Below are 18,043 nucleotides of genomic sequence, written 5' to 3' on the forward strand. Positions count from 1 at the left end.
AGGAGGCCCTTCGAACACCTGGCTGTGAAACCCACACATAGAGGTCCAACAGTACTCTCTAGGTACAAGAATAGCCATCCCACCCTCTACCACGTGCTCCCCCCACCCCCTTCCTGCAGGGTCAGCCAAGAGTTTGCACATTCCCACGTGTAGATCCTTTTGAGCTCACCACATGCACGGGAGAGCACTGACAATGCCTGCCAATCACTGGGGAAGCCCCAGGGTTTTCCGGACAGGAAATGGGGTGTGAAATGGGCGCGGAGACTTCTAGCTGGGCCCAGGGTCCCTCCCAGCGGTGTAAAAATGCAAGATGGCACACATAACTTGAGGCAAACCTACTGAGAGGGCCCCAGACAAGGATCCTTTTCCTTGGGGTGTTCAGAAAGAGACATAAGTGATGACATTTTACAAACCAGAGCGTGTAGGTTGGCACTCTGATCATCTCCTTGTTTTTCCCAGCTTTTATTGGGGTTTGTAAGTAATAATAAATAAAAATGCTCCAGCCTCCTCTCAGTAAGTTTCCTGGAAGCAAAGAAGTGCTTCATTGGGCTTCGAAACTGTGGAAAGCAGGAGGAATGCTTTCACCAAGGACAGCATAGGGCAGGGAGGAATGTTAGGGATGGAGGAGATGAGCATTCCAGGAATGAACACTTAAGGACAGAGTCGAGGCTGCAAGAGTGTCCCCATCTTGAGACAGTCCCAGCCCTCTCTTGGGAGATTTATTTCTAGTTTATATCAGTTTACCATCCTTTCATGATTTGGTTCATTAATCCAAATACTGCTCTCCTGAAAGCTTGCTTCTTCCAGGAAGCCACCCTCCCCACTCTCTTCTATACTCTTAATGTCACCTCTCAATTGGAAATGGATCCTGCAGTAACTGGAGACATCTCTCTTGAACTGAATTGTTACTGATGTTTCCTATGATGGTATATTTCACTGCTTTGTCTTGTTTTCCTGGCACCAGACACATGTTCTTAAAGTGTTCCTGACTTCATGGTTGGTTAAGGGTATTTTGGCCCTTCAGGTCATAGCAGCCAACTCTAGCAATAACCATATTACCAACTGGAAGCAGTATTTATCAGTAGTAGCAGTATCCAGGCAAGAATACTGGAGGAATATATAAATGAATATAATTATTTGTTTTGTCATTTTATAGTTAAAGGTAGTTTTCAAATAATTTGTGTCAGTAATTGCTGTGATTGTTCATTGTTGTGTTCATTGTTGTTCAGTTGCTCAGTCATGTCCTACTCTTTGAGACCCCATGGACTGCTGCACGCCAGGCTTCCCCTGTCCTTCACTATCTAAAGAATATGCCTGTAATTCGGGAAACACGTTCAATCCCTGGGTTGGGAAGATCCCCTGGAGAAGGAAATAGCAACCTGCTCCAGTATTCTTGCCTGGAAAATTCCATGGACAGAGGAGCCTGGCTTTCGGGCTATAGTCCATAGGGTAACAAAGAGTCAGACACGACTGAGCAACTAACACACAGATATACAGATGATATCTAATGGCAGAAAGCAAAAAGAAACTAAAGACCCTCTTGATGAAGGTAGAAAGACGAGAGTGAAAAAGTTGACTCAAAACTAAACATTCGGAAAACTAAGATCATGGCATCTGGTCCCATCACTTCATGGCAAATAGATGGGGAAGCAATAGAAACAGTGACAGACTTTGTTTTCTCAGGCTCCAAAATCATTGTGATGGTGACTGCAGCCATGAAATTAAAAGAGGCTTGCTTCTTGGAAGAAAAGCTATGACTAACTCAGATAGCATATTGTAAAGCAGAGACATCACTCTGCAGAGAAAGGTTTGTATAGTCAGTCAAAGCTATGGTTTTTCCAGTTGTCATGTACGGATGTGAGACTTGGACCATAAAGAAGGCTGAGCGCCAATTGATGTTTTTGAATTGTGGTGCTGGAGAAGATTCTTGAGAGTCCTTTGGACAGCAAGATCAAACCAGTCAATCCTAAAGGAAATCAACCGTGAATATTCTTGCAAGGACTGAGGCTGAAGCTGAAACTCCAATATTGTGGCCACCTGATGTGAAGGGCCAACTCATTGGAGAAGAGTGATGCTTGGAAAGATTGAGGGCAGGAGGAGAAGGTGGTGACAGAGGATGAGGTGATTGGATGGCATCATAGACTCAATGGACAGGAGTTTGAGCAAACTCTGGGAGATAGTGAAGGACAGGGGAAGCCTGGCGTGCTGCAGTCCATGGGGTCGCAAAGAGTAAGACATGACTGAGCGACTGAACAACAATGAACACAACAATGAACAATCACAGCAATTACTGACACAAATTATCTGAAAACTGCCTTTAACTATAAAATGACAAAACAAGTAATTATATTCATTTATATATTTCTGTGCTACTTGATAAATCACTCTGGATCACTTCATTTCACTTGTATCATGTTCAGTGATTTTCTAAATAACTTAAGCTTTCTTATTTAAATGTCAAAACTTACATTTTAACTATTTTTATTGGGGAAAACTAGAGTATTTTTACTCTTATTAAACAGAGGGGAAGGAACTGAACATGATTTAATCTTTGTTGATAACTCACTGAGCATTACTTGTGAAAATCAATCATTATATAGCCATTAAGCAGTATATTCCCAAGGTCAACTGCAGGCAGTAGACCTCCATCCTGGGGACCACAGACCAGCCTTCCCTCCCTGTGGCTGCGCTGTCTCCTCCCTCTAACCCCTGCTGTTCTGCCCACCTGCTGCTTTTGAAGTGTCCTCTTATTGTCTTCCTAAGAGCCCGAGAGACTGGCTCCAGATACTCTGATCATGTGAGGATCATATGCTTTGTGACGGATATTTGCTGTTCAGAGGCCCTGTCACTTATTTCCAGGTTCTGGGCTGAGCTCCTAGTTACTGACCTTGTTGGGAACAGCTTTCTTGAGAGGAAGTAGCAAACTGCCAGGACCCTAATACCTTCCTCCTTGTTCCCCTCATCTTCTATGTATGCTTCAAAATTCCTCCCAGAGAATTCTAAATCAACAATGGTTCACACTTAGATGGTGCTTATTCTCTCTCAGGCACTCACCGAAACCCTTTACATACATCAATCATTGCAGCTTTACAAGACTTCTCAGCTTATTTGCAATTTCCAGATGAAGAAAGGAAGGCACAGAGGTGGCAAGTGACTTGCCTACAGACACACAGCTGGTAAGTGGAAAAGTTGGGGCTCTACCCAGGCAACCTGACTGCAAGGCCTGTATTCGTTTGTCCCACCCTTTCCAGGATTCTGACTGCTGTCATCATCTCTGTTGATGTTGGTGGGACCTGAAGGCACAGAGGAGTATTGAATGGTAATGAGGTTTCACTGTTGTAGCCTCAGGCACAGCCATCTTTCTGAACAACTAGGTCCCTGCCGTATTATCTGCTTTCAGAGTTCTCCTCTCCTCCAATCCAAACTGCAGTTAGGATCAGCTATAAGCAATGATCCAGTATCTTCTGTGTGGCAGACATGGTTCCAAGCATCTTCTAATAGCTTGGATCCCTATGAAACTGTCATCGCCTCATAATTATACAAGGAAGGCTCAGAGACCTTAGTGGCTTGTTCAAATCACACAGAGATTGGCAGACCCACCATTTTCATTCTTCAGACACCTCAAGGACAAACACCTCCATCATTTTCCATTTGCCTATAGGACAGAAGCCAAATTCCTCCCTGGCAGGCAAGGTGCCATATTATCTTTCCAGCCTTATCTCCCACTGGCTCTAGCTTGATTCCACTGTTCCAGACTGGCATGTCTGTGCCCTCTCCCCCAGCCCACAACTTACTCCCAGAGCCCCGCCATCTAGCCCTGGTTCCCACGACCTAGAATATCTTTTTTTTTTTTTTCTTTACCTTTGTGCCTACTCAAGTCCTGTTCAGCCTTCCCTCTCACACAGGGTTCTCCTTCACGAAATGCCCCAAGCCCCAGGAATCTCACTTCCCCCTTAATGCCTCCTGCTCAGACCAGCCCCAGGTACCAGATCATTTGTTAAGGTCAACTGACTCGCAAGGCCAGGCTCCACACATGGCAGACCCTTTAGCTGAATATTTTGTCTTTCTTTGTATATATAGTTAGAAGCATCACAGAGAATTTTCCCTGTGAGCTGTTGTACCAAGAACTGGGGCGAAAACTTTGTGTGGACACAGTGCAAACTAGATGAAATTTATCATTGGTGTTTTCTAATACAGCTTCCCTTCCTCCTAAGTTATTCTAGTAAGTGAAGGTTATATCCATGTGCTTTTTCACTACTCTTTTAAAATTTCAAATATGTGAATGATAATAGTAATGGCATACATATTACTGTGTGCTACATGCTTTTCTAAGCACATTGTGAGTTTTAACTTAGTTAAGCCTAAAAATCCTTTGAGGTAGTTCTTAGTATTAATCTCCTTTTACAGATGAGCTGACTGAGTCACAGAGTGGTTAAGAAACTTGCCTAGTATCACATAGTTGGTATTCAAAGCCAAACATTTAATATGATGCTATACTGCCTCACCAAGAAAATAATGTATTGTTTCTGATGGTGACAGTAATGCCTGTTTTTAAAAAATCAGATAATAAACAAAGTAGATGTATTACAGAACTGTGATAACTGGAAAGCAAAACATATAATAATTCATTGTGAGACCAGCTTGGGTTCCAAAGTCCAATGCTAAGAATGCTGGTGATCTGGGGTTGACCACAGGGCTGACAGAGTCTGCAAGGCCCAAGCTCAGATGTCATTTCTTATTACCTGGCTACAAGGGAAGAGACAGGAGGGAGGACACCAGAACATGGGTCTGTTCTCAAAGAAACACACAAAGTGTAAGGAGACTATCACCCATAGTCCTATAACTCATGGAGAATTAAATAAACTACTAAAGCAGATATTAATACACATTGGGTCCTATTGCAGAAATGGAACCATATTGTACATCCTGAGTTTTTTTTTTTTAGTTAAAATTTTAAATAGCTTCATTGAAGTATAATATATAAACCATAAAATTCTCTTGTTTTAACCATACAACTATTTTAGTAAATTTACAGGGTTTTGCAACCATTATCATGATCCAATTTTAGATCATTGTATCACCCTCCCAAAGATTCCTTATGCACATTGGTACTTACTCTCCATTCCCACTCCAGCTTTGGAACTGCTGCTCTTTCTGTATTGATTTGCCTATTCTGGACAGTTTGTATAATTGGGGACATACAAAAGAATTTGGGTTCTTTTATTTATCATAATGTTCTCAAGGTTCATCCTTACTGTAGCATGTGTCAGTACACACCATCCTTTTTGATGACTGAATGATATTCCGTTGTGTGAATATACCAGTGTTTTATTCAGTCACCTGTTAGTGGACATTTGGATTGTTTCAAATGAATAATGCTGCTATGATATTCACATACAAGTCTTTGTATGGACATGTTTTCATTTCTCTGTGGTAAGATATTTAGGAATGAAACTGTTGGGTCTTTTGGTAAAATTTTCCAAAATTATTGTGCCATTTTGCATTCCTACTAGCCATACATGAGAATTCTAGTTTCTCTACATCCTAGCCAATATTTGCTACTGTCTATGTTTTTGATTATAGCCATCCTAGTGGGTATGACGTGATATCTCATTGTTTTGATTTGCATTTTCCTAACGACTAATGATATCATACATCTTTCCATGTGCTTATTGGTCATTCAAATATTTTCTTTGGTGAAATATCCATTCAAAAATTTTCCCATTCTTCAGTTGGTTTATCTTTTTATTATTATATCACAAAAGTTCTTTATGTATTCTAGGTACAAGTCATTCATCAGATATGTCCTATATTTTCACTTTCTTAATGATATCTTTAGAAGCACAAAGGTTTTGAATTTTGATGAAGACAATTTATCAATTTTTTTCTTTCATTGCTTGTGCTTTTGGCATCATATCTAAGAAGTCTTTGCCTAACCCTGCCATGTTTTATAATTGAACTCCCTTCTTCCTCCCACTTATCAGTATGCCCTGGACGTCTTTCTGCCTCAGTAAATCTGCACCTCAGTAAATCTGCAGATCAGTACAGATCTGCACCATTATACTTCAGAGTTTTGTTTTGGAAAGAAGAGAGGGAAGAAAGGAGACAACAGGGCCAAACTATTCAAAATATTCAGGACAACTCTGTTCATCCTTGAGGTCTTCCCATTTTCCTTTTGTATTGTCTTGTGTCTGGTACCTTCTCTGTGGTTTGTGAATAGAAACTTTATTAGGTTATTAACTTCATCACAACATTTTATGTTTAATATCTTGGTCACACAGTTTCCTAGCCCCAAATTTCCTGTAGGAGGCTTAAGTCCCTCCACCACAGACTCTAGTGAGGGGATGCTCATAAGAAACATGTGAAAAAAAAAAAAAAGAAACATGTGTTCGCCTGTAATTTGGGATTTGACAGCTGCTGCTTCTGGCATTGACTTCATCCTCTGGAACTGGACTTGGCCTTGAGAGTGATGCAGCTTTGGGTAATGTATTAAAATGGAAATATGGAAAAAGAAAAGTAAATAGTAGATAACAGTAATTGGTATGTGTGTTTTAATGAAAGTCTGATGGATATTCCTGAACAAAATAGTGGTTATCATTTAACAAGCTCCAGATTGAGACGAATGGTTGCATCCTGGCCCCTGTCCTAAGTAAAGTTTTGCTGGCTTGATGGGTAGGATATGAGGTATCGTGTAAAGCTAGATGCTTCTTTAGGAAATAATTTTCAGAGTGAGGAAACTAATGGAGAAAATCCAGGCTGAGGGAAAGAGCCTGTGAGAGGGGCCTCAGAATAAGAATGGGAAAGGCAGTCTAGATTTCAGAGCTCAGGGCTGAAAATGCTAATCTGCTAAAAAGTGAAAGTTGCTTAGTCGAGTCCAGTGCCTTGCGACCCCATGGACTATATAGTCCATGGAATTCTCCAGGACAGAATACTGGAGTGGGTAGCCTTTCCCTTCTCCAGAGGACCTTCCCAACCCAGGGATCAAACCCAGGTCTCCCACATTGCAGGCAGATTCTTGCAGCTGAGCCACAAGAGAAGCCCAAGAATACTGGAGTGGGTAACCTATCCCTTCTCCAGGGGATCGTCCCGACCCAGGAATCTAACAGGGGTCTCCTGCATTATAGGCAGATTCCTTACCAGCTGAGCTATCAGGGAAGCCTCATCTGCTAAAAGAGAGGGGCAATAGACAAACATCTTGATGAGAAGTCAAGTGGGATGGCAGGATCCTTTGGGGACCTAACTCCTCCTGTCAGGGCCGAGAATTTGGAACTAGAGTGCCAACACTGGGGAGAAGCAAGTCAAGCCGGGGAGAGACAGAAGGGCAGCCCCCAACCCCCGACTGGACAATGGCCATCCCAAGGTGAGAGACACGGCACTGAACAAAAAGGGTGCCTAAAAATCAACGAAAAGCTCCTCTAAGCGGACGGGTAAACTACTCAATATATGAGGCTGAAAAATGCAGAGGGAGATCTTTCGAAGTCCTTTAAGATGCAGCCTCGGGTCCTTAGCTTCTTTTTTTCATGTGGAAAACACAAAACCATTTCAGGAGCCAACTGCTGTGTGCATGGAATATGGAATATACTGGAAGACTAAGAAACTGTGAGACCAGCTAGATGCTACTGCAGAGATTCAGATATGAGGAGGGCTGGCTTGAGAGGGACACTTGTGTGTGCAGGAAGAATGGGTTGGATTTGCTATGCAAGTGCAGAGAGAAGACAAGAATGGTGGGGAGTGGCAGTGAGGGGAAGGCTGTAAGAGGATTTGGGTTTTTTGGAGGTATAATTAAAATGCACAGATCTTAAGTGTGGAATGAATTTTGATAAATGTGTTCATCTCTGTCCCTCGCAACTCCAACAGAGGTTATTAAAAGACCGAATTTCCAGTGCTTGCAGATCCTAAGTGAAGCTGCTTCAAAGGCAAGAAGCTGTAAGCCGCTGAAGAGAAAAGTAAGGACTAGAACTCTAGATTTGAAAGTCATATGCAGCCAGCAGGTGGAAATCTCTTGAGCAAGTGAACGCGGGTGCAGGAAGATGCAACTGGAGAACAGGTCCGATCTGGGGTGCGCATGGACCCACTCTCCCACCGTGGGTCTTATTTGCTGATATAAGGGCAGAGGTTTCTCTTTGTTCAGGCCTTCAGCCTCAGACTTATCTTAAATGAGGAAGAAACTGCTTTCTGAGCTGGCCTCTGCCAAAGTCGGTCCTACGGAACTTGCAGAAGGGCGTCACTGGGGGGAAGGGAGCGGGAGGATTCCAGAGCGGGGTCTGCACCTCCTCCCATCAGCCTGCACAGCTACCTTGCTGAGCTGGAGCGCAGCTCCCTCGTGCAGCGTGTTCTGGCAGCTGGCCTGGGCGCCCCGGGGAGCGCCTCTGCTCCACGCGTGCGCTCACAGCAGCCCTCCAGCAGTGCCCTCGGTGTTTGCAGCCTCTGCAAGCTTGCACGCAGAGGGAACACAGGGGCGAGAATTGGGGGCTGGGTGGGCGTGACGGCGCTCCTTAGCGCTCTCTCCCGCCCAGGCAGTCCCGGGAACGTTCTGAAAAGTATCCAAAAGTTCTGTGCCGCGCGCGCCCGAGCGCGTAAAAAGAGGGCACAACCCCCCACCTCTCTGGGCGTTGCGAGTCCAGACCTCGCCAGTCCAGCTGCACCTCCCGCTGCAGAACGTACGCGTCCTACGCCGCCTCCTCGCCAGCCTCGCCGTCGGCCGGGTGCCCCGCTTGCAGCTACCAGAGAGTCTGCGCTACTCCTTGGGGCACCATGCCCAACGATGATGGCGCACCGTCGGAGGCCCCACACACCCCGGGGGCACCACCGCAGGGCAAGCCCGGGGGCTTCGGCAGAGCGGCCGGGGCGCCGCCCGGGACCGCTGGCGGCGGCGGCGGCGGCGGTGACGGCGGCGGTGGCGGCGGCGGCGGCTCCGGAGCGTCGGGCAAGAAGTCTCCGCGGCTGCCCAAGTGCGCGCGGTGCCGCAACCACGGCTACGCGTCGCCGCTCAAGGGCCACAAGCGTTTCTGCATGTGGCGGGATTGCCAGTGTAAGAAATGCAACCTTATCGCAGAGAGACAACGCGTGATGGCCGCGCAGGTGAGTGCGGGCGTCCGGAACCGGGCTTCAGCCCCGAATTTTTCGAGTAAAGCCCCTCGGGTCCCGGGGACGCCACGTGGGGCGCGGATTCGGAAGGAAGTGGCTGTTCTTGCCGACAGCCACTGCGCGCTCGGGGCCGGGGTCCTAGTCACCCGCGGACGCCGCGCTCCGAGGGCCTGGACTCGTCTCCGATGCCGCAGGCGGAGCCAGGGAGGTGCGGGGTTCACTCGGCTCCCGAAGCTCCGGATCCTTGACCCAGCGGGAATGGTGGGGTTCGCCCCTTCGGGGATCCTCTGGCTGTCTGACTTCCTCTTTCAGAGCTAGCTGAGAGTTGCAGGGTTCGCTCTGCTTGGGAGTCCCCGGGGTCCCTAAACTCATCGCCCAGCGGGGAGTTGCGGGGTTCGCGCTGCTGGGGAAAGGGTCCCCGGGATTTCTGACTCCGCCTCCAGCAGCGAGTTGTGGTGTTTGCCCCTTCGGGGAGCCGGGGGCATCCGACCTCACTCTGAACAGAGTTGGGGGTCTTTCCCCCTCGGATCCCTGACTCCTCCCCGAGCAGGGAGGTGCCCTTATAATTGGGGGGGGGGGGGGTGTTGGACGGTGCCTTCTCGGGGTGCTGGGTTCGGGGAAAGCAGAGACCCGGCTGGCCGCAGCTTCTGCGGATAAAGCGTTGCGGCGGGAGACTGCTTTTCTGGAAAAGTCTCTCTAACGGACGCCGGCGCGGCGTGGTCCTGGCTATGCTCTTGGCGCTCTTTTTCGTATTCGCCGCGGCGCATCCTGGCTCAGCCATTTTGAGCACTAGGGAAATTTCATTTGCGCTTTCAAGTTTGCTGTCTCGCCCGAAGATATTCAAGTACAGGTTACTTTGAGTATGTTTTAAAACACACTTAAGAATTTTAAACATCCACGGAGAGGAGAAAATGCAAGCATTTGAGGTTTTGTCTGCTGTTCCTGGTGTGTGGGGTTTTTTTAAAGCGTCCCAAGCAGGGCAGTACTTTTGTACCGTAACAGAAATAAAGTCGTTGGTATCCTAAAAGAATTTTTAGAAGAGAATAATACAAATTCTTTCCAGTTAAAAGTTGTTCCATCCTTTTAAAACAGGTTATTTACAATGAAATATTACAAAGAAATGTTTACTAACGACGTGCTCCTTTTGGTTAGGAACGGGTAAATATCCTCCACTGAAAATGATACCAGTAGGAGCCTTGAACAGGACTTCACATTCTTAGAGATTATACTTTTTATATACACCCATTTAAAAAAAAAGTTTAAAAATAGTTAGATTCGGTCTTCACAGACTGTGAGGGTAGTCATGGAAATACAGGTTGTTTTACTTGGTTTCTTTGTTGGTTTTTAGCTTAATCTATAGTGGATGAAAAGAATACTCTGAATATAGCATTTAAATGCATCACAGTGAACTTACTGGAAAAAAAAAAACCTATGACATTTAATTGTTTTTGTAGGTAGAAATTTTTTTCTGAATATTTAGCTGCTGGCTTTAATATTTAGTGTGGAGAGTATGCTTGGGAGGGGGATTTTTCTCAAAATGTAAGAAAAATATGCATCCAAGTAGGGTCATTAAGTTTGAATAAGCTGTATTAGTAGGAGTGCTAATTTGTAAGGAGGCTGTTGACTATGTTAAAAACAAAAGGAACTCAAAATTATTTTAATAGTATAAAACGTCAATATTTTCCACACCAGAAGGTTTGTGCTGTGCTGAGTGAAATCCTTTAAACAACCGTGTAACAGCCATTTTTAGTCATTCTAAAATAGCTTGAAATTGATCTTAAATAAGACCCTAAAATAATTGCATTTTAAATCAATTGCCTCACCTTCCCTATTTAAATAGCATTTCCTAAGAGCCCTGGAGAGGTCTTTGTAAAAGTGTTTTTAGTTTATGGACTATATAATAGTCTGTATGTTGTGTGCATATGTGAGATTTGTGTAAACCAGGCCCTAAAGTGCACTTTTTTGTTGCATTGACATACTTCACAAGTTCATGGGTATTCTTTTAAACATTTGTGGTCAAATCCTTAATATTCTGTTTCTAAATATTCTGTTTCTGATATTCTAATATTTCTGTTTCTAATAATCTGTTGGTTAATAATAGAAAATTCAAGAATTAAACTTAATTATTTAATCTTAATTGATTATTCAAAGATTTTTTTTAAAGGGTTGAAGACTCCTCTTGTTAGGAGTAAAATTACTTCCAAGTTAATCATCTTTCTAAATTTAGACTACAGTTTTCCTAAAACAGCCTGTAAATTGTAGTTATGCTTCTGGTTCACTATTTTGATGTCAACTTTTTGGCTTGTATTTCAGCCTCTGAGGTACAGGTGCTTTGCTTTCTTGTTCCCTTATCACCAGTGGTCAGTTTCAACAGAATGTCCACCTTTTTTTGGTTACTTGTAAACAAAAATACAATTTTTTTTTTTGGACACAGCTTTTCAACCTTTCCCTGTTTTTTATTTATTTATTTTTATTTTTCTTTCCCTGTTATTTAAAAGAAGAGGGACCATGAGGAGTGTCTTAGGTATGCTGGGTCCTTTCCAGCCCCCACTGGGGAATATCACACCTGCGTTTTCCTTTTCTTTCCATCTCCAGCGCCACCTTTTTTTCCAGGGACTTCAGCACCATATTTGCAGCCCCCTTGCCCCTGTTCCTTCCCTCCACGATCCCTCCACCCCACAGAACAGGGCTCTGAGGGTTTCCTGAGCAGACCCTGCCTTCATAGTCTTCCCTGCTCCCATGTTTCGGGGAGTCCTGCCTCTTCATCCTTGCCTGTCAGGCTTCACTCATGCTGCTCTGCACCGCCCTGTTCCAGTACCACCTCTGCCCATCCTTGCACTTAAAGCCCTTTTGTGCCTGTCCTGTGGTGGTTCGCGGTTTGTCTTGAGTTGTAGTTGCGTGCTTGCTTCCTGTCTCTCCTTTTAAACAGTGAGTACCTTGGGATCTAATCTAATCTAATTTTACTGTATCTCACTGGTCTGGTCGTGGTTCCTAATACAGCGGCCTTTTACGTGTTTGTGGAAGTGATCCCATTCTCCTTCCTTCCTAATCTGTCAGTGCTGACTTCTGCTCTTCACGTCGAATTCCTCTGCTGACTCTGCAGCTCTTTCTCATCCAATCTTTCCTCCTAGTCTACGTACACATTTGTTTATTGAAAAGTTTTTGAGCACTCACTCAAAGCTCTAAAGGACCTCTGATTCTCATCCATTTTTCAGCTTTGGCTGCACATCAGAGTTACCTGGGTGGCTATGAAAAGAAATGAGGGGGGAAAAAAAAAAAAAAGAAATGAGGGATTCTCAGACCTTCTCCCTGGAGGTAATGGATGGAGCTGTTTGGGATGAGTGGGGCTTTAGTGGTTTTGGCGAAGCCGTAGGAGTTATTCTGGGGTGCTGGAGGGTGACCCATTGCCCTGTGCTTCCAGGTGGCCCTGAGACGGCAACAGGCCCAGGAAGAGGAATTGGGGATCAGTCACCCCATCCCGCTGCCCAGCTCGGCTGAGCTGATCGTCAAGAGAGAGAACAGCGGCAGCAACCCATGCCTGATGACTGAGAGCAGCAGCTCCTCGCAGCCGACACCGGCCAGCACCCCGACCACGGCAGCTTCAGGTAAGCCTGTGGGCCAGCTGGAGGGAAGAAGGGTGTGGCCACAAAGACAGAGACTTGGGATGGTTCGGAGCCCCAAAGCACATGCAGAGCTTAGAGAGTTTCTGAAAAGATCCTCCCTCTGAAGGTCTGTTTTGGCTGCCTCACAAAGAAGGTGGGCCCGAATTCTAGAACCAGAAGTTAGACAGCTTCACTTTCCTGTTGTTTTTTTTGCCAAGGCTAAATCTGGACCGAGTCAAAAATCACAGAATGCCAGAGAAGTTAGTCCAGAATTCATCTCAGTCAGCCCTTCCATTCACGGGATCCTCCTGGTGGGAGCCAAAAATCCTTGTTTCCTAAAGCTGAAAGTCCTTTCTCTGGGAAGGATTGCAGTCCACTTGGGGAGCATATCTAAAAAAACCAGATTCTAGGTTCTGAGTTTCAGTGGACACTGGAATTGAGGCAAGGCATGTCTCATTGGCTTAAATTCTCTGTCATGCCCTAAGATTATATCAGGGGCTATAGATGTATGCTAATTCATTTCATTCTTAGAAGAAGGAGGTGTTAATTCTATTTTATACTTTGGAAAATTGAGGTATAAAAAGTTTTAGTGACTGGCTACATCTGTCAAACTAGAAAGTATCTGAACTGATCCATCTACCTCCAAATCTCACAGTGCTTACTGCACTGGATGTGTGAATGACCTCGAGAATCATGGTGCTCTAGAGCTGCACTGTCCAACATGGAAGCCCCTAGCCTCATTGGGCTACTTAAATTTAATTACAGTGAAGTAAAATTAAAACTTTTATCCAGAGAAGATATACAAGTGGTAGAGAGCTCAAGGAAAGTTGCTTGATAGAATTAGTCATTAGGGAAATGCAAATTGAAACTATAGTGAGATACCACCTCACACCAGTTAGGATGCTTACCATCAAAAAACCAGAAAATAACAATATTGGTGAAGATGTGGAAAAATTGGAACTTCTGTGCACAGTTGGTAGGACTGTAAAAATGGTACAGCTGCTATGGAAAACAGTATGGTGGTTTCTCAGAAGTTAAAAATAGAATTATCACATGATCCAGCAAGTCCACTTCTGAATGCATACTGAAAAGAATTGAAAACAGCATCTTAAAGAGGTATTTCTACATCCATGTTTATAGCAGCGTTATGCATAATAGCTAAGATGTGGAAGCATCTCAGGTGTCCACTCACAGATGAATAGAAGAGCAAAATGTGGTAAAAAAAAAAAAACAAAACAACTATTTAGCCTGAAAAGGAAGGAAATTTTGACACATGCTACAGCACGAATGAACCTTGAGGATGTTACGCTAGGTGAAATAAACCAGTCACAAAAAGACAAATACTGTATGATTCCATTTATATACTTGAAGTAGTCAAAATAATAGAGACAGAAGGTGGATTGGTGGTTGTCATAGGCTGGGGGGAAAGGGGAATAAAAGGTTATTGTTTAATGAGTATAGGGTTTCAGTTTCAGGAGATGGGAAGAGCTGTGGAGATGGATGATAGTGATGGTCGCAATACATCATGAATGTAGTTAGTATCACTGAACTGTGCTCTTAAAGGTGGTTGAGATGTTTGTTTTTATGTTGCATGTATTTTACAACAGTGAAAATAAAATTAAAAATTTTAAACAGTTAGTTCCTCAGTTGCGCTAGTCATATTTCAGATGTTCAACAGGCACATATGTAGCTAAAGCCGGCTATATGGATAGTGTGCGCTTCCATTTCTCACTAAGTTCCATTTAATGGCATTGGTCTCAAATACAGGGGCTCTAAGAAACTCCCCAAACTAGGCTCTGTGACATCCCATTGGCAAATATAAAGACATATATTTCATACTAAACATACACGCTGAGATTCACAGAATCTTGAGCCTTCTAAGGCTCCATGAAATGTAACCTTGGAGTAAGTTTTAAGTAAACTTTTCAAGAGTTAGTTTTCTGTGCTTAATCACTGGGCTAAAGTTGTCAGCTGCCTAGTTGTCATTAACTAGCTGTGCAGTTTTGGACAAGTCACTTACGCTCTCTGGTGGTCTTGTTTCCTCTTCCCAAAAATGAGGGATGAGCTCTTTGAGGCTTTTTAAGATCCTCAGAGTCTTGATTATTATAAGGAAGAAGATTAGAGGGCACCAAAGAAGACAGGTGAGAGACAGTTACATTACCTGCTGCAGATAGGTGTGTCTGCGTACCTGTCCCTGGGTGTGTGCCAGGGGCTACAGAATCTCTAGCTAACAAAGGGAATGGTATTATTTTCTTGTTTTAGCTTGGTCGTGCATAAAATACATTTATAGCAGTTTCAGAACTTTACTTTTCATAAGAAGGAAGGGGTATATCTATCAGAAATATGATTCTCGCACTTTGGGATTTTAAGCTGTATCTAATTACCAGAAGATAATATCGGGTCAGGGCAGACCTGGTGGATTCAGCTGGAGGTCTGATACGGGGATGGAGGTGGGGGTGCCAGAGGAGTAGAGAGGGGAGTAGCTCATTTGATGTTCAGAAACATCTTATGAAGTAGGAATTATTATTCCTATTTACAGATAAGGGAAACGGGTGGTAAGGAAACTGCCCCAGAATAAAGCTGAGTTGAGCTGGAATTCAGTCCAGGTCTGTCCCATCTCAGAGTCCACGGATTTGCCACCTGCCTGTGAAGGGATGCTGTGGGAATAGTTGCTGTGTTTTCTTGGAAAACGGACAGTTGTGATTAGAGTTTATGGTTTAATCATCAGATGAGATTTAGAGTTTATGGGCAAATGGGAACATGTCAGAGGCAGCACCATTCTTGGCTGGCACAGAAAGCTGCAGCCAGTGGTGTTCACGGGGAGAGACACAGGGACAGGCCCGTGATGGATCAGCATCAGTCCTGGGCATTTCGCTGGGAACCAGGGGTGAACTTGGCTTTCCCTGCTGTATCCCACATTGCACTTCATGGAAAGGGGCATCGGAGTTTGATTTTACACCCCAGCATGGTGAAGCCTTGAAGGATTTCAGGCTAGATGGAGTTCACAATGACCAAGAAGTTCTTGCAGGGCATTTCAGAGTGGTGATAGGGAAAGTTACAAATACAAGCAGCAGAGGAGCATGACAGAAGGTTCAGGGTCAAGGAGGATGTGACCAGATTCCCTTCTTCGCTCCTGGAGCTGATGGACCTTGGAGTCATTTCAGAGTCTTGAACCAACGCTCCAAGGGAGGGTGTGTGGAAGCCAGTGGTGTGTGGTGCCCCGGGCTCAACTGAGGGCAGGAGGCTTTGTCCGTCTCGGAAGATGGGCCCTCCCAAACCAGCCCAGCTCATCCTGGCAGGGCAGGAGCCTCGCCATCATCATCACTCACAGGACTTCCACCAAAGCCCTTGAGCTGGGATTGTGAACTTCTGAACTGGAACATGAGCAAGAGAAAAACAGAAATGCCAGTAGAATTAAACTGTATATATAGAGAGAGACAAGGCAGTGAAGGGAGGGAGGGAAGGGGGAAGAGAGGGGGAGAGAGAGTGAAGCAGATGAGACAGGTTGAAGGATGTTCCTTAAGTTTTATGTAGCACGTGGGGTGTCCCACTTCCTACCCCAGTGTGCTACTGACAAACTTGTAATTAATATTACATCTCTAGAGGTAAGAATTTCTTTAAAATAGCATTTAACTTTATTCAGGAGTTGGTAAACATTTATTGAGTACAAAAACACACTCAATGACTATGTTCCAATCCCCAACTTGTGGGTCTTCTGTTTGTTACCCCAGAATTACATGTGTAATTTGTGTAAGCTTACATGTGTTAGCTTTGTCTGTTTATTGTCTTCGTGTGTGTGTGTGTGTGTGTGTGTGTGTGTGTATATATAATGTATATATTTAATATAGCAGGAGTATATTGCTCCCGCTCTGTGTAGTTTTTTTCTTTTTTTTAATTTAAAACCATGGCATTTTCTAATGGCCTGGTATTCCCTTATATCAATGTAGAAGGCTAGGGTTTGCAGTTATTTTGTGAAAGGTGAAAGTTGTAGTTGTCATGGAACAGTGCAGCCCTCCAACTGGCTCCCACGAGGGGGCAAGTTGCTCACTTTCTCTTTCTAATACGTGATGTTGGGTGTCTGCAAGGGCAGTGGCTTAGTGAAATCCAGTAGATGTTTATGTCCTTGAGGCTTCTTAGTTATCTCCTTTTGGCTCCTGAAAGTGCCCAAGAATTATTGCCAAGATTATTGGCTGAATCCTGAGGCCACTGGGAAAGAAATTGAATTTGCTGAATTGTCGTTTCATCTATTGGAGAGCTGATCCCTCTGAGTAAGTTAACTTAGCACAGTCTCTGCGATCCTTAGCTGAAGATTGGCTAAGCTAGAGCAAAACACTGCCGGATGATTCCTCAAACAATGGATATAAAAGATTCTATGATTGTGGGTAACACGGTGAAGGAACAACGTTTTGAAGAAATGCACTGTTCCTTGCTATCTTTTATATTAACAGGATCAGATATGCTAATAGGTGTACTATCAATTAACAAATGATTTCTTCCCAGCCATTTTGGAGGTATCCAGAAAAAAAGGTGAGCAATTTTGGTTATAAATGACCATGAGTTAATAACAACTTCAGCATTATTTCTATGGTTTTACTTTTTAAATTTTAGCTATATATATACATACACACACACACATATATATAAAGTTATCAACTGACTTGAAAAAAATCTCATGAGCATAATATATGTTAATATATATATTTTGAAAGTTATCAGCTAGCTTGAAAAAAAAATCTTAGAAGCATTCCCCATCTTCGACATGTGGGCTCCTTCCTGTTTTATTTCATGCTGTATTTTGCTTTTCCTTAGCCTCCTGTGCAGCAAGTAGAAAGCCATTTTACCTGGAGCTCATGCTAAAGTCTCCATAATTCTCGGCTCTTCTGTGCAGAGCTGTCAGATGAAGGGCTGCATTGTGGAGAATTTGGTTTGGCACACGTGTCCTTTGTAAGTGAGAACCTGAATGTTATCTCCTGGGGCCCTCCCTTCTGGAGCACCCCAGGCTTGCACACACACACTCGCATTCACACTCCCCCGTATTGAGCCACCTCCTGCATGTCAGGCCTCCCCCCACTGCCCAGGGCCTGTGACCTGTCACTCACCTTTCCTCTGTTAGGTCAGCCAGGTCTGCGTCTGATAATGACGGGACACCCTCCTTCACTTCTCTTCCTTAGCTAGGAGTAATTCCACTTCAGCACATAGAAAGAACTCATTCAGCACAGAGAAAGAACTCATTTGGTAGGCAGCACAGGCCTTCCTGGTTGTGTACTTTCTAAGGGTTCAAATGCTGTACAGACATGCAATGTGGTAGTTTTAAAATGGAATAATGTCCCCATGCAGTTTTTTGCCAGTGAAAA

At 44.2% G+C, this 18,043-nt stretch overlaps 1 protein-coding gene across 2 annotated transcripts in view; it reads left to right on the forward strand.

The window, feature by feature from the left end:
* The first annotated feature begins 3,858 nt into the window (after positions 1-3,858).
* Positions 3,859-18,043, forward strand: part of DMRT1 (doublesex and mab-3 related transcription factor 1) — a 96,279-nt gene continuing 82,094 nt past the window's right edge. The window contains exons 1-3 of one of the 2 annotated variants that reach the window (XM_070480404.1): positions 3,859-6,481; positions 7,858-9,081; positions 12,509-12,692. In XM_070480404.1, the coding sequence (XP_070336505.1) occupies positions 8,755-9,081; positions 12,509-12,692 (511 nt within the window). In that variant the 5' untranslated portion in view covers positions 3,859-6,481; positions 7,858-8,754. Of the gene's footprint in view, positions 9,082-12,508; positions 12,693-18,043 lie in introns of both variants that reach the window. The other variant, XM_070480403.1, reaches the window with a different exon arrangement.

Source organism: Odocoileus virginianus, chromosome 18 (assembly GCF_023699985.2).
Source record: "Odocoileus virginianus isolate 20LAN1187 ecotype Illinois chromosome 18, Ovbor_1.2, whole genome shotgun sequence".
Classification (NCBI taxonomy): Eukaryota; Metazoa; Chordata; class Mammalia; order Artiodactyla; family Cervidae; genus Odocoileus; species Odocoileus virginianus.